Source organism: Aquila chrysaetos, chromosome 5 (assembly GCF_900496995.4).
Source record: "Aquila chrysaetos chrysaetos chromosome 5, bAquChr1.4, whole genome shotgun sequence".
Taxonomy (NCBI): Eukaryota; Metazoa; Chordata; class Aves; order Accipitriformes; family Accipitridae; genus Aquila; species Aquila chrysaetos.
The window spans coordinates 50338971-50358899 of record NC_044008.1 but is presented as its reverse complement, the minus strand read 5'-3'; the positions used below and the strand labels follow the sequence as shown (position 1 = coordinate 50358899).

The window sequence follows — 19929 nt, the reverse complement described above, 5'->3', positions numbered from 1 at the left end:
TTCATAGGTAAACCTGGACTACTGATCTGCAAAATCACCCAATATGCACCATTTAGTGGCTATGCAGGAGCAAAACAGCAAACAGAGAAGAAGCAACTAAGAGATGTCTTCCAAAAAGGGGATTTATATTTTAATAGCGGTGACCTTTTAGTGATTGACCACGATAACTTCATTTATTTCCATGATCGAACTGGAGACACATTCCGGTTAGTTTATTTATTTAAATGCTTGTCACAAGAGAAAATTTTGACTCATTCTCAGGTTTGAATCCATGTTCAGTATTTCCTACTGGCTGACAAAGAGGAATTTCTCTGACTTCAGTCAGAAAAAGAGAGGACTCCAAGTCACCTCCACTATTGTATTTTATCAATTGTGTTCACAGTTACATACACAGGCTACAACAGGTTCAGTTTAGGGTGATGAATGGATGCTATTTTGAACAGTCAGAAGCCAGTCACATTCATAGAACAAAACCACTGTGGTTTCACATTCACTATACTTTTAAAACTCAGAAAGAATAGAGCTAGGATGGAATCTAAGGTAAGTAATATTTTGGGGTTTTGTTTGTTTAGAGCCATTTTAAGCATGATTAAACTAAATGTGTTAAATTCTTCTGAGATTTGAATAATCTGGAATGCATTGCTGAATTTTGCAGCATGTTTTTCTCTGCTTTTGATAACAAGCTCCTTGTTCTAGTGCAGAAGTGCTTTCTGATCTCAAGCTCAGTGCTCAGCCCATTGTAAAGTGAGACATTAAAACACTGGAGATCACTATACGCAATAGACATAGAAATCATGACTATTGATTGCTTATTTTCCAGGTGGAAAGGGGAAAACGTTTCTACAACGGAAGTTGCAGATGTTTTAGGACTGATTGATGGCGTTCAAGAAGTTATTGTGTATGGAGTATCTGTTCCAGGTATGAGTGAAATACCTCAAATATTTCAACAAAAGAATTTTTTAATACATTAACAAAATACCAATATACTGAACTGCAGAGTATAGGTAGGCCTACTTCAGCTTATTTTTCATAAGCTACATTTGATACATTCCATCATTTAAATGTATGCAATATTAATTAGCTAAAAAATCATAGCCTAGTGTGACAAGACTACTAACAGGAGAAAGGAAGAACATTTGAGATTCAGTATCTTGGATATAAACATTGTATCTTTTACAGGAATATAGTTCTGCAATTACTGTAGAGTGGGACAAACAAAATAGACTTGAGTTTCTAGAATGTCACTTAAGAAATTGATTCCTCCCTTTCTCACCTTTCTAACAATCTGAAGGAATGCAAGAAGTTCTGACATGTTTACTGCCTTTTTTCTACTCCTCAAAAATCTGTGAAATCTTTGAACTTTTATAAATTCTTTTAAGTGCTTATGGCAGATTTTTTTCTTTGCTTTTTTTTTTTTTTTAATTTCAGAAGCACTGCTGCTATAGGCAGATTCCCAGAAATATTGGAAGACAAAAGAGGGAACAGATAGCTTTAGTCTACTTTCTTGTTTCCTGTATTTTGGAGGTACCTTCCTGTCCATGTTTCTCACTTACCCAAGATCTGCAGGACTCCCGTCTAGCTCCTCACTGCATTTAGGTTGTGATGGACAGTTAAAATGGAACCCGCTCTTACAGTGTAATGTAGGGATCTGAAATCAAACAAGGTTAGATTTGATTGAAATCCCGAGTATTGCATTGCACAAGTGGTTTGGACTAGGTGGCATAATACATTGCATGCCCTTAGAGTAGTCTAAGGAGGAGGAGGAATTTTGGAACCCTTATTAACTAACTTAATAGATATTAACAGGTATAACAGATTAATTATTAATTCATTAACAATATTAAGTTAATAATTTAATCTATTATATTATACTATAATTAAATAAGTTAATAAGGTATCACACTTTTCCAGAAAGACTTCCAGACTATGTATATCATAACATGGGTCACATCAATGACAATTTAGTATTTTGGAATTGAAAGGTGTGTTAAAGATGCCACTCCTCCTACATCCACCATTTCCTTCCACCATTTATTCAACATGTGAGAGATTCTGTTAATGTTATGATCCACTCACTATTTCCTCTACTAAAAGTGGAAGACATGAGAATAGAAATGCCCAGTGTTTCTAAGGCTAGGATAACAAGGCTATTTATAAACCAAGATGATCTATTAGAATAGTGAATTTAATTCAAATAAATAAACTTTTTATTAATCATGTATGTCTTTGCTACATCTATTGATCTAAAATTAAAGCCTCTCTCTTTAGATCAGTCTTGTTTTCAGCTGCTTTGTGGTAGGGATAAGCACAGAGCTGCCCCAGGAGACCTTTCAAAAGAAAGGTAACAACGTCAATGGTCTAGAGTTCTTTATGTATTTCTCAGATTACACTCTAGATGAGGAAGATATGCTCTTATTCTCAATGCTCTTGTAAAACCGCATTGAAGAGTTGTTAATACCCAATTATGGAACAACTTTATGGAAAAAAATACATTGATCAAACCTGTTCTCACCTCACATTTGTGTAAGAACTGAATGGATTGCGGGGGGGGTCTGTTTTACATGACAGAAATATTTGTACCTTAGTAATGTAGCTGGAGGTGATAGTATGCATCACCTGAGAACTCATTAATTCAACACTATAGATTTTTTAATAAACAAATTGGAATGCCAGGAGTCATCAATACATGGTGTTAAAGGCAAACAGAAACAAGACTCAAAAGAAACTGAAGAACAGTTCATCTTTAATTAGTTTATGCTCATGCTCTACTTTTAAGCACTAGGTGCTACTTTCCGTTTTCACTTCCTCCTGCACACAATTCTGTGAAAGCATTCATATGGTTCTAACGTAAAACTTTGTATAAGAATTACCTATTTCTTCTTGCATTACCTGTAATCCCCCAAAAAAAGTTTGTGTTTAAATGGTGTCCCATCCCTCAGCCACCAAAAGGGGAGGGAAGAAGCCCTCCTGGTATGTAGTTTAAAAAGTAAAAAGTCTTAAGTACTTGGATTTTTGCAGTGCTTAATTAATTGTACATATAGTAATAAGCAATGGTAAACTGGATCTTATTCCTTTCTGTCCTCTTCCTGCATGGATGAGCTTGTCAGCACAACAAGCACAAGCATATTTACCATGATTTATTGTAAAGTAAATGAAACCACAAAGTTAAACACTGCTGCAGGCAGACTTCTGCTTCAGAGTACTGAGACCTGATTTTCCAAAGTCTTTCCAACAACTTTTGAAAGAAGGATGATTTTCAAAATGTCTGCTATCTATAATTCTGATGCTAGACTTTCAAAGGAGTTTGGCATCTAGCATGCTGAAGCCTTAAGAAAATCCGATCACTTAGATGTTTAAAGGAAAATATGTTAGATGTTTTCCAAAGTGGCTTAGAAGGAAGGGTTCACTTATAGGAGAAAGGAAAAAAGGAAAAAAAAAAAAAGAAAAAAAAATGTTAGCCTGAAGTTCAAATTTGAATATGAACTACAGTTATTTGCTGTCATTATTCCTTCAGGTTATGAAGGCAGAACAGGAATGGCATGTATTCGACTAAAGGAAAACTGTGAATTTAATGGAGAAAGTACTTACAGACATGTCAACAATCACCTTCCAAACTATGCAAGACCTCGTTTTATAAGGATTAAGGTAAACCAGTGTTCCTAAGTAGCTTTTGTGTGTCTGTCTGCATTGTGTTTTCTCTTTTCTATGAGGACTATGGACTTCCTAGTTAAGCTAGCTTCTTTTGTCTCTCACTTGCTCTTGTCTTTTACCAATATGAAAGTAGAACTGGGCCCAGATGTTTCAGTTCAGCCTGAAAAAAACAAGTTGCATGAGCAGTTACAGGATACCTGGCACATTTTAACATACAAAATCAGGAAGATCTCTTGGTGGAAAATACATTTCCTGTTGGATTCCTTCAGCACAGTAACACAGCTGTGTTCCCAGTTTAGTGTAGCTCCCTCTACAGACTGTTCTGTGCAAAATAAAGATGCCCACACAAACAAAAGCTTGCAAGACAGCTGTCTTTCTTTTTCAAGAGGGGCTTTAGATTTTTATTTTACTAGTGAATAGCGAAATTCTAAACTGAAGTTTAACTTGAATTAGGAAAATGTTGCAAGAATGTCACTCTCATTGTACTTCTCAAGTTATTTATTTAAAATAAACATTGCTCCTTTGAGAAAGGTCGAGTATTCACTGAGATGATTCAAGAGGACTAACGAAGAGATACTAGCATGCCTAATTATTTAATCAACCTTTAAACTTTTGGGTTACACAAACAAAACAGTTGAACAGTTAAGGTAGTGGTTTGTCTTGCCATTCCATGTAAAGTACAATGAGTCTTGCTTTTCTTTGCTGTTCTTTTCTGAGAAAAATTCTGCTGTTTTTTGATCCAGGAACGTTATTAAATAATTTTCTGGGTAAAACCCTTGATTCTGATGAAAAGCTGGAAACTAGTGTTTTCCTGCCTCATTTAAATAGAATAGTAAGGTAAGCCTTTCAATAATGTTTCTGTGGCCACAGCACTTCTTACATTCGGAGTAATTACTGGCCCACATATTCCACAGTCCAGTTATTATCTGATGAATGCATATAGTTTAGACCTCTATTAGTAAGGCTTCAATTTCTGTGCTGTATGGATTTTCTTTAAACACGATTCCCTTTAAATTTAGGAATTCTAATCTAATTCCCACAATTATATGCTGACATTGATAAGTAGAGATGTAATTTTGTTTTGTAGAGTGCCATTGAACTTACAGCAACTTTTAAGTACCGTAAAGTACAACTAGTGGAGGAGGGTTTCAATCCAGCAGTCATCAAAGATCGCCTGTACTTCCTGGATGACAACGAAAACCTGTATGCACAAATGACCCAGGACATTTATAATTCAGTAAAAAAACATTACTTCAAATTGTGAGCATGTCAAAAAACCTGTGTTTTATAATATTCAGTTTTTAAAGCATCTATTATTCTAACCTTGCCAGGAAATCCTATTTATTAATACTAGCAAATATCAATATCTGAAATAAAGTGTGAATGTGAGATTGTTTTATTAAAGCACAACTTCTCCAACTCTACTTCTATCTTAGCCTGGCTTCTCCTCTCCTTCATACTTTGAATCTTACCTACCTTCCTGCTGTGTATGGATGTATTGTTAATGCTGTGAATGTTAATACTGTGCACCTAAGCACGTGAAAGTAGGTACAATGTAAGAAATCTTTATGCAAATACATTTATATTCATATTAAAGGATGATCGACTGCATTAGTAAAAATTACATCCCCAAGTCAAAACACAAAACTCATTAAAAAAGACCATTAATGAAACTTACAGTTGTCTGAAATTAACTAATCCAAAAAAGTCTGTATTAGATGCTTACATTAACTTTTTTCCATTGCCACAGAGATGCCCTCTTATTTTTCATGCACCAAATAATACATACACAGAATGAGAACAATTTATAAGAACTAAGACATACTTTCCTTTGGGTGCAAATAGAGTAATAGCAGGCCAGATACTTCATAATAAAGTGTGGCTTAGATTTCCCTAGGGTTTAAAAAAAGGCAAATAATATTACAGAATGGAATACAATAAATCTATTCTCACTAGAAAGAATTAGCAGGCCAAATTTTACTGCCCCTTGTAATACATGCCTCAAAATACCCTACTGTGAGTTTAGCAGATGTTGTATAAAAGTATGGAAATTGTTCCGATTAACTAGACTCACTGTTTATGTAACTTGAGAATAGTTGTTCCGGGTCAGACTGAAGATCCATCTGGCCAAGTACGCTGCCTTCAAGATGGGGTAATTGTACGTGTCTGGAAACAACTACAAAGGCGGCAGCGAGCATCTAGCAGTGCTTTCTCAGAATAATCTCCTAGCACTCATCATGCTTCCTGATTCAACAGTAGTATCTCTGAATTTAAAGCTGCCCGCAATAGATTTTGCTCCCCCCAGTTTTTTTAATTATTCTTGAAAAATACGTAAATCACTGGCCTCTTGTAACAATAAGTTTGTTTGCTGCATAAAGACCCTTTCTGCTGTAATGCCCCTTAGTTCTTCTGTAATGAGAAAGGGTGAAGTATCATTCCTACTCTCTTTCCTCATGCACTTGTGATTTACAGACCTTAGGTAATGCTGAGAAAGGCCACAGGTGCTTAGCAAGGGCAACTGCTCTTGCAGCGTGGTTGCATAAAGCCTCCTGTGCACTGTAAGTGATTAGCACAGATGGAATGGCAGGGCTGTTGTGTTTTTAAACTCAGGGAGTTTTAAAATTGCCCTAATACAGCAAAATCTCTTGGAGAGGTTACACCCTTCATTTTGCAGTTCAGAATTGACGGTGGCATTGTCTGCGCACACAGATCCTTGCAGCAGTCTAGAGAGTATAAGTCAAGGTATTGAAAAAAAAAAATCAATGGTGCAAATAGAGCGCTAAATTGCTTACCCCCTACTGAGGCCAGCATATTTTGTCAAAATGGTTCTAGCCTAGCAGCTAGAAACTGTCCATTACGAGGACTGATAAGGAAGAAATTAGCGTTTTCTTTACCACAGTCTACATACAAGAGTTTCATGTTATATGCCTACAAGATTTATTTGACATTTTAATCTATAAATACATGAGGTTTCCACCAGTAAAAGCACAGGAATTTTCTCAGAGGTCACTACCACTGCTTACATATTGAACAAAGTAACATGTAGTATTGCATATGAATAAGCAAACTTTGGTTCTCTTTCTATATGGAGAGGTCTTAAGGACCAATCTCTTTTACTTGTTAAACAATGGCTTGCAGAGGACAACAAGGCAGCTGAAGGCCACACTGAATGCTACACTCCGGAAAGCTTGGGACACTGTAGAACTTAATTAGTTTTTTGAAGGCACTTTTTTTGAACATCATCACCTCTTCAGGCAGCCTGGAAAGAATTCTGGCATTTGCGTAAGACTCCTTCTTGTCAGTGGCTGCTGCTTTGGGATTACATTGCTCGAGACTACCAGTCATTGGCACACTGTTGCAGCTAAGGGAACGCGCTGTCTTTTTCTTGCCTTGAACAGATAAATAACTGAATAAAAAGGAGGTTAACTTATGTTTGGTAACATCTTGGACATCTTCTGGAAAACAGTTGTCTAGAGGATCCTCTTGACCTTTCACTTGTTGACTAATCACGCACGCACTGGGACTTGCTACTAACTTAGGCTGTACAACTATTTTTCTGGAAGGTGTTTTGCAATTTCCTCCGTCTAGATAAAGCTGAGAAGCATTACTAATGGCATCAGAACTAGGCTTAGCTATCATATCAGGGATTCTTGCCCCACCACCAGAATTGATGCAGTGCAACCCATAATTCTGGCTAATGATTTGGGCTGCAGTGTGTTGAATGATGTTCCAGTCTTGCAGAATATCTTCCCTGGTTGTGAACTGAGATGTTACAGTAAAGCGAATGATGAACTTGTCATGAATGGTTGCTGGAATAAGGAAGAGCCTGCCAGAACTGCTTAGTTCTTCCAGGAGTTTTTCTGTCAGCCAGTTGGGACCCTGTTTTAAATACAAATAAGAAAAAGAAACCAAAAAACAACTATAGTTAAAATTTCCAGTGACATCCAGACATCTCAGTAAGAATTCCAGCATTACAAAGTCTTACATGAAAGTTTATTCACAGTTCTTAATGTCTGGGGAGAGATCAGCTGTAGTCAGTTCATTCCAAAGAGACATGTAAAAGGCCCAAGTCTTTACCTTCAGACGAAATACAACCAGTCCGAGATGTCTCTTGGCAGGAATTTCAAAGAGTGGATCACTTTTAACCAAGGATTCAAAGAATTTGGCTGTTTCAGTACCCTATAATTAAGGAAAAAAAGTAGTCATGTATTGGTTTGTCACAAACCCACTGTAAGGCACTAAATTAAGTAGTTAAGAATTCCCTTCCTTACTAAAATACATTATTCCAATGCATGAATGGTAGCAAACAGAAGAATGACAACAAAGCTAAGAAGTTGAAAGTCTGTCTATTTGCGCAAACCCTTGACAATGAACAAGAGTAACTGGACTACGCATAGAAATTTTCTAGAAGAGGGTTTGAAAACAGAATGTGCCTTCTCAGATTAGAGTCCTGTGGCAACTGTTGATCCACAATATGATCCCTTGTATTTACACTCCATCAGAGACTTAAGCCTATAAATTTTCATAGCAATGGGTTCAGCCATCCATCACAGCCAGCCTCCCAAACAGCTGCCACTTTGCTTCAAAGAAAGCTTCTACAGATTAGTACTCAGCAATGTGCAGAAGGCATTGACTTATTGAGTTGCTTTCCATTGCCTATTGCTTCCAAGAAGGGTACAGGAAATGTTTTGTCTACACAGTCATTCTCTACAGGTAAGAGTAAAATCAGCATGCATTTAGTATTCACATGCAAGTTTTGTATGTCAGAGGATTTCTGTTACTTATCTTTGCATCACTGAATTTATTCAACTCAGCTACCAATAAATGAGCATAATACATTTATGCTTGCATTATTAATTCACATACGTGTCGGACATGAGCTTGAAGCTTTTTCACCCCAAATGAACGAATCACAAACCACAGCTTCAAAGAACGAAATCGACGACTCAGTGGAATTTGCCAGTGCTGTGAAAATACAACAGTGTATCAATGAGTGCAAAAAGAACAGAAAGGAGTGTCCCCTTACACTGCTACCTCTGTTGCTTCATACTTAGGTCAGAAATCTCTGTTGACACAAATAATTTCGTATTACTGAAAATCTGCTAAGCCTAGGAAATAGCCATTGAAGAAATGCTGTGTCTACATATTTTTCAGTTATTTGCAAAAATAAGATTTTAGCTACTCCCCTTAATCTATGGTCTAGATATGTTTAGAATTTTTAGTTAATTACCAGCTAATAACAAAACCTTTTCGCATTTAAAGATCATTATCAATTTAAGATGTGTCCATTTACACTTTAGGACTGAGTGCTCACTTCAGTTCCTGTAATCTGCATATTTAAGTGCCATCTGGAACGTTTTCCCAAATCAACTATAAACAGTGAGAGTTGATACAGGGGTAGACCCTTCCAGAAGAAGTAACACCTAATGCGTGGAAGAATGACAAAACATGTAAAGGAATACTAGGGAGCTACACAATTACATGTAGGGTCCTATTTAACCACAAGAGGGACTCATTGATATATTTTTTTCTGTCCATCTCTACACTCTCTAGTGAAAAGCACTATTGATTTAAAGAAAACAATTATCTTTTCAGCACTAGGGTGAGATCATAGCAGAAACAATTAGCAGCGACTATTCTTTTGTTTTACTATACTGAAATCTGCTGTAAGATTGATCTAAAGTGAAATGCCTCTTAGCTCTCCTATGAATACCTTAATCTGAAGAAAAATGTAATTCATTCTACTGCTGTTTCAGAGTGTGGTGTTTCCATTGCTTACTCTTTTCTCTATTTTACTACATATCAGAGATACAAGAAAACCAGCCAAAATGCCATCAGTAGGAATTAGTTCAGCAACACAATGCACAGAAATGACCCTTCTAACTAAAAAGGCAAGGCTGGATCCCCATCTGTGTAAAAATCTTAAGTACTTCAATCTCTATACCTGAAAGCAATTCTATAATTAATTTTCATAACCAGGCCTCAGTTCAAAGTTTTATTATTTAATCTGCATTAAGATCTCACTATAACTGGTTTTATGCTTTTATGTAATAAGACCAGCTATAAGATATGCACACTCCATAGTGTGAGGAATTTTGCCATCTGAACATTTTATAGGTAATTTAAAATATCAACTCAGATAACTTACCATGAAATCAACAGCAGCTCCTGAGTTGGGATGTCTGAGGTAGACAGGGTTAACACTGAAGGTTTGATGTAATTTGTATTTATCCTTAACCCTATCAATTGTAGAATGAATGTATTTAGCAAAAAATTGTGCAGAGAAAGACTTGGCAATTTGCATGTTATCCTTTTGGTGCTGTTTGTGTTTTGCCTTTACTCACCAAAATCCAGTGCAGTCAAAATGAACCATCATCCATTTAGAAGGGTTGAAAGTAAAGGAATCTGCATATTCAATTCCATCCAAGAACAATCGAAATTCAGGACATACAAATGCTGTTCCTGCATATGCAGCATCAATGTGAAGCCAGAGTCCCTCAGCATTACCTGTTGGAATTGAAATTGTTGTTATGTAAGGGACATAAGGAATCAAAGTACATGCTTAATCTCTCCTCTCTGAAAACTAGGTGCATGTTATTGCAGGAGGTGGACAGGCTGACAACAAAATAGCAAGAGAGACAAACAACTGACAATCTAGTTTTATTCTAAAGCTGTGGATCCAGAACCCCAAAATATAGAATAATGCTGAAATCAGATGGACCCTATAACAAAATTCACTCTTCCTTATTTCATATGAGTGAGGCTTTTTAAGGTTTGATTTCTCTCACCTGCCTTTTTACTAAGTGAAATTCCCCAGTACAACTCAGTTGCACGAAGCCAGAATAAAGCCATGGTAGCAAGCAAAAAGGACCCAGAGATAGAAGCCACACTCTGACCCTTAACAGAATGTGCCTCAGGTCTTCGGTAGCTACTTGTCAGAATTTATGCCGGAATAGAATCTGCAACCATATCAAATTTACCTATTGAACTGGTGGCTACAAAGGATGTTCTACCAAACACTACCTTCAAAACTCCTTTGCTCGGTGAAATATTTATGTATCCATCCTACAACAGTACTGCACACTGTACTGTACAGTCTGTATTCCCTGAATAACCACATTAAAGATCTATCAGTTGGCAAATTTCATCCATCTTGAATAGAATGTATTTTAGCATTCTAATCTAAATCTTACAAAAATCACTGCAAAGTCTTGTGCTCACTCCACCAATCTTTGAGATACATCTGAAAAACTCCACTGATTAGTGTTTCTACTCTCCTTGGTTTTGGCACGAAGAATTCTCATAATATCTTTTCTGTGCTATCATAGTTCAAAATGAGGAAAAAAAGACACTTACAAATTGGACCCAGTTCTGAGAGATTGTCAAAAGCACAGACACCAGTTGTACCCAAAGTTGCACAAACCTAGAAGAAAACAAACCTGTTACGATGGCATTTGTTTAATAAATGGATGCAGCACTTAAAAAATTGAGAGGCTATCATAGACAGTCGAAATATTAAATATTTTTTGTTCGATAAAATAGAAATTCTTGTATAGATTTTAACCTTCAGCTAATGTATTTCAACACAATAAGAAATGGTTCAGATGTAATTTTTTGTTGACTTTAAGAATACAACACTATGTCAATACCCCCAATCAGAAAGTTGGAACATACAAAGACTGGCACTAGGCCTTTCTTTCTGTCTTCTGCAATGGCTTTCTTCAAAGTTCCACCTCTGAGGGAAAAGTTCTCATCCACAGGCAGAAATTTCACCTTCACAAGAGAAATCAAGCCAGCCTTTTCTACAGAAGAATGTGCCTTTAAAAAAAGAGAAGCGGTAAGAAAGCAAGCTTTGAGGCTGAACAGCTGTGATAAATTACGGTCTTACAAAAGACAGTGGTTGCAACAAAAGCAGAGGTAAGATCCTTATAATCCATACTAATACAAGTCTGAAAGTTTCTTCTTTGTAACTAAAAGAAGTAATACGCTGTTAATTCCAAGGAACGCATATGCTCCACTTATTTGGGTACTGGTCTCTAAAATGTAATAATCAGCATCCTCACCCTGTGTTTGGAGGGCCATTTATCAAAATTCAGATCTTAAAGGAGCCTCTAGAAATGGATCAACCTTAGTTTATTCCTTCCTCCCTGCCATAAGAAGATAAAAATCCCTGAAGTGTGCCTACATCTGGGTAGACCAAAACCCCTCACAAGAAAAAGCCCTTTTAGTTATACTGAAAGAGAACGAGCACGAGTGTGTTTCCTTTGCAGTTTTCAGAGAGGAAGACGATCACTCAGTTCAGGAGTCCAAGGACAGAACAGGTTTGCAGGCAGAGCCACAGTACTGTGTAGATGTTTCGTGCAAGAACAAGCACAGAGGCCTAGAGTGGAGAGCACAACCAGGAGCAGCACTGAGGGAACTCCCTGAGCGTGCCTGCCTGAGTGGAAGGAGGCTGTGAAGAAACAAGAGCTGAAGCAGCATGTGATCAGCACCTACTTACTGGAGTAAGGCTTTGTGGAAAATGGGAAGGAAGTGCAGAAATGAGTCATGTGAAACAGCCTCTTGAGGACTGCTGGGACCGTACAAAACCTCATCTCACACTGATTTTGTTTCCCCATTTGCAGAAAGCAACATTAGAGGGATTCGTTCATGCTTGTGAGGCATTCATGTTTGTGTTTTTCTCTTGGTAGAGAAATGCAAGTTCACGTTGTATGGTCTGGGTGAGACAGCAGAATTGAATTTCTTTTCTTTGTAACCATAAAAACCTACTTGATCAGACGCATAAGCAATGAGGCGAGAATTGAGTGAGGACTCATCAGTGTCTGGCTCAGAAAGCTTCATCTCCAGAATTTTGTTTTTCCTTGCTGCTAGCAGTGCAACCAAGGTTGATTCACTCACAGTGCTCTGCAAAGACATTGCTCATTTAGTGCAACATATTGCTACTTTATTGCTATTTTGCCAGGGATTTACTGAAGTCATTGAAGTGCTCAGCGGCCCACCCCCTCTTTTATTTTCCACTACCGCTTTTCTGGGATGCAATGGAAAGTCAGCAGCTGATGAGCAGCTCTGGGCCAGCAACACAAAATAAAACCTTTTAACTGCTGTATATTTTTAATGTGCAGGACCAAGTTGGGGGGAGTAAATAAATCACATTTTCCTTTTGTTCTTCTACAGCTAGAGTGTAGTATCCCCTGTAAAAATTACAAACCTGAGCAAAGCTCCTTATAACAACACAGAGCCTCAGCACTGATTCCAGGGGATACTTGCTTAGGCCTTATGAAAGGAGATGAAGGTTCAGGCCTTGATCTTGCAACTCTCAGAGACACAAAGCAGACATGAGAAAAAGGAAAATTAATTTCTTGTGTGGCTAAGGACTGTTGGCAGAAGGACAGTGACAACTCTATATAACAATCACTTTAGTGAATAATTCGGTGATGTGAAACAGACTGGAGAAACCAAATCTGACTCTCATTTATTCTTAGTAAAGCCACAAGAGTACCTGCTCCTCGTCCATAACACCATTAGGACTAAAAGCAATAGCAATTCCTATTCTATAGTCTCCTATATTTAACACTAAAATTTGGGAAAGTAATGTCAAATTGGGATTCATCTCTATTCAGACCCATAGAGCAAATTTTGTTGTTTTTGCTTCCAGGAAAACTATCACCCAGAGGGAAATTCACTTGAGTGAAAACAAAATGTTGATGAGGCCACCTCTGATCTCCCCTACCTGTAATACTCCTCCACCCACACTGTCAGGATGGTGGTGCAGGAATTTATTTGGAAGGCCCAGCATTTTCGCCAACCAATCCATCACATTCATTTCCAGTTCTGTACAGGCTGGACTGGAGGCCTAGAAAAATAAAAAAAAAAAAGAGAATCAGGCTGTAATTCACCCTGCAAACACAGTAGGAGTATAACCCTTAGAGTAAACCACATATCACATTTTAATTAATAGCTATTAACACTTTTTAATTGCCTTGGGAGAAATCTCACCTAGATGCAACGAAGGCAGATGACAAGCTTTGTAGCATTGCATATATAAGCAGCTAACTCTAATACTTTGGCCTACACCTAGCAGAACACAATGCTATTGTAATAAAAATTATGTTGTTTGGCGAGTTCTGTAATACAGACCTCTATGTTAAGGTTGCAGTTGAGGGTCAGCTCCAGGTACCTTGCTCATTACCAGTTGCTCTCTTGGAACACCAAATAGAAACTCACACCAACCTCCTTAAAATGCTCTCTCCAGGTTACCTGCATCACCTCAGTGTTGAGCTTCTAAACTATCAATAATTTTAGAGTCATTAAAAAAAAAAAATCACAACAAGCCATTGGAGACAAAATGCTGGAACTGCAATTCACCACACAAGTACATGCTCTTGGTCCCTAAAGGGAAAGGGCGCTGATCTGTCTTCCAATTGAGAGTTAAGGGAGGCTTTTTGAAAACTGGCAAAAGAAAGATGAAAGCTGTCCTGCAGTGTCCAATTTTCCACTTAGGAAAAAATCAGTTTACATTGCAAACTTAACAGAAATCTATCAAAACTAGATTGAGGGCATGGAAATGGATGTTTCTGTGTATACAACGAGCTGATCTGATACAGCTACATGGAGACCATAACCATCAATTTCTTATAGGTTTATGAGTTTCTACTGCTTTCTTACACAGAGACATACATCTAAAAATTTGGGCAACTTCACCACTGGGGAAAACATTGACTTCAGAATGCTACTGAGGTATGTGGAGTCATAACCAAGTAGCGCTGTGTAGCTGCTGCAGGAGGATACAAAATACGCAGATATTCCAGTACAGGCCACCAAACAATTATTTTCAGAAGATGAAAAATAGGAAGCGTGTTCCCTCAAAGGAGCAGGAGAACTGGAATGGAGCCCAACCTAGCCTGCAGCCATGGATGGTGGCTGCTCTATTGCCTCCCATGCTTGCGTAACAGTCTTGGCACTGAGACTAGATGACAGGGAACAATACTCACAGTGGGATATGCAAAGAATTAGAAAACAGACATTTCTAGTGGTATATTTTCTTCATTCACCTCTTACTACTAGGTAATGGTTGCTCTTACATATTCTATTTTTTTTTCCAATGACATTTTTCATTTATGCAAACGACATACAATTGGTGAAAGTAAGTAATTATACTGACTCACAGAACAAGAAAGAATTACTATGACCTGCTCCTGCATAATACACACAGGAGATGAATAACTAAAATAACAATAACAACAACAAAAAATTACCCATGTGAATCCCAAGCAGTTAATTGCATCAGCCAACATATCTCCAAGAAGTGAAGGCCAGGAAGTAAGAGCTGGAAAGTAGGCATGCATGTGTGGACTTTGCCAATGGACTACCTAGAACAAAATTATCTAGAAGTTAAGTCTGAAAACGTCACAAAATTCTGCACGAGATGTAGTGATTACCATCTGTTTAAAGTGATGGAAAAGGATCACAGCAACATAATAACGTGCAATTACAGATCTGCTAGCAGAAAGCTACAGAGATAATATCAACAGGAGTGCAGCACTAGCAAATGATAACACTGTGTCGTTATTAGATAAATTCCAAATTATAGCAAAAGCATTTATCTGAATTAAACAGGCAGACAAATATTCTGAACAGGAAAGAATGGTCTCTTGAACATTGCACAACAGTCTCAGAAACATTTGTTGAAATATTTATCTTTAAGGGGAATCCTTGCAACAAAGTTGCTCTTGCTAATTCTGTCAAACAGCTTGCCTTTAGCTACACCCAGCAATTTAGAATTATATAGCCCCCCCTCTATATATCTGAAGGAGCTTGTATGGGGACACTAACATATTTAATGTGATTACGTCTCCTACATCAGACCAAGTTTCTGCAAACATCTATAAAGAAAATTTTAAAATAGACTTTGAAACAGCTTCTTACATAAAACTTTTAATAAGGTAATATGAACTCCCCTAGCAGAATCTGCAGCATTTACGTACAAGAGAATGGAGACCTTTACATTCAAACAGCAGGAGACAGATCTTATATGTACATGACCTTCGGCAAGAGATGTTTCACTGTTCTGTGCCTGAGTTTCCACATCTCTGGAACTGAGATGATGCAGTTCAGCAAGTAGAGGCCTTGTGAAGCTAAATTCACCAGTGTCAGAAAACCAGTATTTCCCTCTAAGCAAACATGAGTTACTCTTAGCATATAAAATAATTGAAAAATACATTCAGTCTATTCCCTAAAATCGTAGTTAGGAACACAGCAGTAATCTCCAGAATCCTTCTGTGGACTTAATGTCTACAAGACTTACTCTACATTTTGGGTGCTTTACTTATTTAGGTAAATGTTCTGCAGAACCTGTGCATTCCCAGGATTTGGTCTTCACGCCAGGTAGTAATTGCTTTTTCCTGTCACGATTATACTTTATTTCTTACCCCGGGCATAATAATCTTCTCTGTATCTCCAAAGATGTTGTCCCAGCTGTCTGGGTCCATTGGGGCAGAATCCGGCAACTGGGCTCTCATGTAACCTGGCTGTACATCAGGAGTCACCCGTCTCTCTCTCACATTACTCAGGTACTGGCAAATGTAATCCACCATCTCCTTTCCTGGAAGAGGCAAACCAGTGCTTTGAGTTTTGATTGCAGGAAAACTCACTAGTAGTGCTAGCACTTCATGCAATCTGTCATTAGCATTGGACAGGGCTTGGAATACTGCTCCCAGGATAGCTACAGGAACTAACCTTCCTCCTACACCCTACTTGTCCCATCTAATAATGTAGAGACACAACTTCTAGAACAGGCTTCATGGGGACAGAACAGATTCACAGAGTTATTTCAGTGTCATCATTAATAGTTCAGATGTACCTTTAAAATACAATCATGGTACAAGTACAGTTTGTTTGATTACTGAGAAGATACACAGGTTTTCTTACCTATAAATTAACTGAAACGGCATTTCACAGAAATTAAATTTTCATAATGCCCCATGCTTCCCTGTCATTATAGCATACGCCCTTTTGCATCCTCTGAAAACAGCTGAACAGCTCCACACCTTTTCTCCGCTTTTTAGGCAACCTCCTCCAGCCCTGGCACAAAAGTTTGCTCCCCATATTCAGAACTGCGTCAGTATCACTGAAGATTCATGTTGTCAGCCAGGGAAGAGCCACTGTGCATCACCCCTCAGCACAAGTTTATTCAGAATCAGTTTTGCACCTTTCCCACAGTATTTTAAATGTAAGACCAAAAAGCTTAAGTCATCCACTGATTCTAAATCCATTAATGTAAACTCAACCCTGGGACACATTTTTGTCTCAGCCTCAGCAGATCTAAGTCTCAAGGACACATGTGCAAATAAAGAATATATAGCCCATTCTAATTTTGGGTACCACTCCCAGCCTCGCAACAGTTAATCTCTGTGAGCAAATGCTACCTATTTCCCAGAGCAGAGGATCACTCACCTCTCCGTCTGTACTCCTCAGGCTCCATACTGATTCCTTCTAAAAGCACCTCTTCAAACCTGGGCCTTTCACGACCTTTCAGGAGCTGTGGGCAGTTTGGTCTGGTGCCCTGCTAGCTGCTTCACCCTTTATAGCTCCCTTTATCTCTCAGACTCACGCATTCTGGAAAAGGTTTAATGTAGGCAGGTTATTGGCGAGTGTTTAACTCCTCCCAACTGAGGGCTTTTAGTCTGTCCTATGTTCTCATCTATGCTCTTTTGATGTGTAAGATAGTATATCTCTAAGAGGAGCTGCCTCTGCACTAACCCTTTCCCATTTTCAAACAATCTTTCAGAATTCTCACAGTAAGCCATGTCATGAATATAAGACACATTAACATCAGACCTGTGGGAGAGAAAAAGCTCAAAAGCTTCCAAAACCAAATAAAAGCAGCCATGTTACTCTAGCACACTGAACTACTGCACTAGCGGTAGTCATTAAAACAAGGCACCAGCACATAACAAATTTGACACTGCAGGTGGAGACTTTTTTTTTTTTTTTTTTTTTTTTTAAGAATTGTAGGACTGTGTTTTCTGAAGAGAGTATACCTGCATCCTCACAAGTCTTCACTCCTAATGCTGTCAGTCCCTTGCTGCTAAAAGGAAAGGCATTACAGTTATTGCCGGTTCCAGAAGTGCAATACAAAGCAGCAGTGGACCTCTTCATGGATCTCCTGCCCTTCCAGATCAGACCAGGTTACACTGCAGGGTGATGTTCCTCCACTGATATCACCCTAGACTGCTGAGCTGGGAAAACACATCTTACCCCTGCCCCTCCACCTGCGCTTGCTTTTCTCACATATGATATGCATAAGCACTGGGATTTAGCCTTGCATCTCCAGAATTCCTCTAAGTCCTCCACCTGGATTGTTCTCAGTTTGGAAGAGCAGCCATGTAGATTACCCCTTGTTCCAGGTTTAGGACCTGAAAACACATCCTGACCTATCTTTGGCAGCATGGCCTTTGACACTGTACTCAATGTTGAGCACTTATCTTCACCAGAAGGAACTCCCTTGCTCTACACCCATACCAGGCAGCCCTGGGAAAACAGAGGCAGGCCTTATGGACTAAGCACCAGAAAGAGAAATTATTACATAATACAATATATTCTTGCCCTGTTTTTGCTATACCTCAGGCTCCCGCTTAGGGCTGGCCCTGTTGGAGACAGGATGCTAGGCAGACCCTTCGTCCGATACATGACAGCAGTTTCTCTGTTCTCATCATAAAGAGAACTGGCTGTCAGAATAGCTTTGGTTTTCTGCCTCATGTACTATAATGCAGCCTAAATGCTTTCATTATTCTAGAAAGTCGTTAGGTCTTTTTCCACAGCATACTTTCTGCAGAACAATGTGAAAACCTTTCCTAGTTTCTGCTGTGATTAGATATTTGAGAAAGAACTGTTTCACAGATATGACAAAGATGCTCTGATAGACACACATCAGATTAATATACTGAAGTTTAAAAAAATTGATAAAAAAGGCATTGAAAGAAGAAATCCAAGAAGTGCAGAAAAAACCCATACTATATGCATATTCATCTGCTTTATCTCACATTTCTCTGGAAACATTAAGAAAAAAATAACAAGCTGCCCACATACTTAATATCAATTTATGAACCTCTCTTGGCTTTACTGTAGATGCTACCATAAAGGGGAACAAAGAAGGTGAGAAGGGACTGGCATCAAACACAGGACCAACTCAAAAAGAGCTGAGTTCTCAAAAACTGTCATTCTAGCTACAAGTAACTAATACATTAATATATGGACATCTGTTCAAAGAAAGCTGGTAGCTAATTACATTTATGATTTCAATTTGGAACAGCAAATAAGGAGCAATACTTTTAACAATGTTTTCAGAGCTAAACTACACAATGAATATTCCATGTGACATACACCCTACGCCTTTGCTCAAAGGTGATAGTTTCATCAGGTTGGTTTCTCGTTCTGTGCAGAAGAGAACAAACAGCAGGTCCTGTTCGGAACTAAAATAAAATAGGTGATAATGAGTTACAGGTAGGGTAAATATGCTGATGATAAATAAATTTTTGTTATAGCCACCCTGCCCTTGGAAGGATTTTGTTACAGACAATGAGGAATAGAATATTTGCTCACAGGAAGCAGAATGAATAGAAAAGGTTCTTTTCATTGTTTGCTACAAAGCTCTGTGCCGTCAAAACCGTGGGAAATTCTCCATTTGGACGTGAACACTACCACTATCACCACTCAGACTAACGCTGAAATTCTTATCGTTATTAAGAGTTCACAGAGATTAAACTGTAGTTAAGTTTGTGGGATGTGAGGACACAAACATTATTTTGATCACAGAATAATTCAATTGGAGCAATGCCTAACCAGCACATTTAACTTGACTAACTGGTTCCTGCATTTGCTAGAGACATACTGGATAGTTTCTGGCAAAAAACTAAAATACAGCAATTCACAGTTACTCACTGTACAAGGCTTGCTTCAAGTCCTAGTACCAGCTGAGCATGATTATATCCCTGAAAATAATCCTAAGAACTACCACCATAGATTTTCCATTTTTTATTATCTTTTGATTATTTTGGGGTCAAATTTGCCAATAGGCATCAAAGTTGCTAAATTTATACCAATACTAGGATATTTAGGACTTTCCTAACTGCCAATTCTATTAACTCAAGTCCAAGTTTGAAGAAGGAAGATTTTACTTCATACTGTATAATGCAATTCATTCCCCACTCCTCCCTCCTACCTTTGAAGGCCATTCTAAGCCTAAAACTGTTTTTTCATATTTTTCTGAGTGCCTAACAC

At 38.1% G+C, this 19929-nt stretch overlaps 2 protein-coding genes across 5 annotated transcripts in view; one reads left to right on the top strand and one right to left on the bottom strand.

Annotated features, from left to right (window-relative positions):
- Window positions 1-5355, top strand: part of SLC27A2 (solute carrier family 27 member 2) — a 15624-nt gene extending 10269 nt beyond the window's left edge. The window contains exons 7-10 of one of the 2 annotated variants that reach the window (XM_030016403.2): window positions 8-206; window positions 821-918; window positions 3515-3645; window positions 4739-5355. In XM_030016403.2, coding sequence (XP_029872263.1) covers window positions 8-206; window positions 821-918; window positions 3515-3645; window positions 4739-4915 — 605 coding nt within the window. In that variant the 3' untranslated portion in view covers window positions 4916-5355. Of the gene's footprint in view, window positions 1-7; window positions 207-820; window positions 919-3514; window positions 3646-4717 lie in introns of both variants that reach the window. The other variant, XM_030016404.1, reaches the window with a different exon arrangement.
- HDC (histidine decarboxylase) overlaps window positions 1-19888 on the bottom strand; it is a 23023-nt gene extending 3135 nt beyond the window's left edge. For 2 of the 3 annotated variants that reach the window (XR_005932547.1, XM_041123954.1), the window contains exons 1-12: window positions 17104-19888; window positions 16080-16252; window positions 14907-15020; window positions 13382-13504; window positions 12421-12555; window positions 11326-11469; window positions 11008-11074; window positions 9996-10158; window positions 9800-9890; window positions 8518-8616; window positions 7729-7830; window positions 1554-1648 (exon numbers count right to left, since the gene is read on the bottom strand). Coding sequence is in view for 2 of the 3 variants with exons in the window: in XM_041123954.1 (XP_040979888.1) it covers window positions 1554-1648; window positions 7729-7830; window positions 8518-8616; window positions 9800-9890; window positions 9996-10158; window positions 11008-11074; window positions 11326-11469; window positions 12421-12555; window positions 13382-13504; window positions 14907-15020; window positions 16080-16252; window positions 17104-17131 (1334 nt within the window). In the remaining variant the exon portion in view is untranslated. Of the gene's footprint in view, window positions 1-1553; window positions 1649-5772; window positions 7531-7728; window positions 7831-8517; window positions 8617-9799; window positions 9891-9995; window positions 10159-11007; window positions 11075-11325; window positions 11470-12420; window positions 12556-13381; window positions 13505-14906; window positions 15021-16079; window positions 16253-17103 lie in introns of those variants that run through there. The other variant, XM_041123953.1, reaches the window with a different exon arrangement.
- Between the last annotated feature and the right edge of the window lie 41 nt (window positions 19889-19929).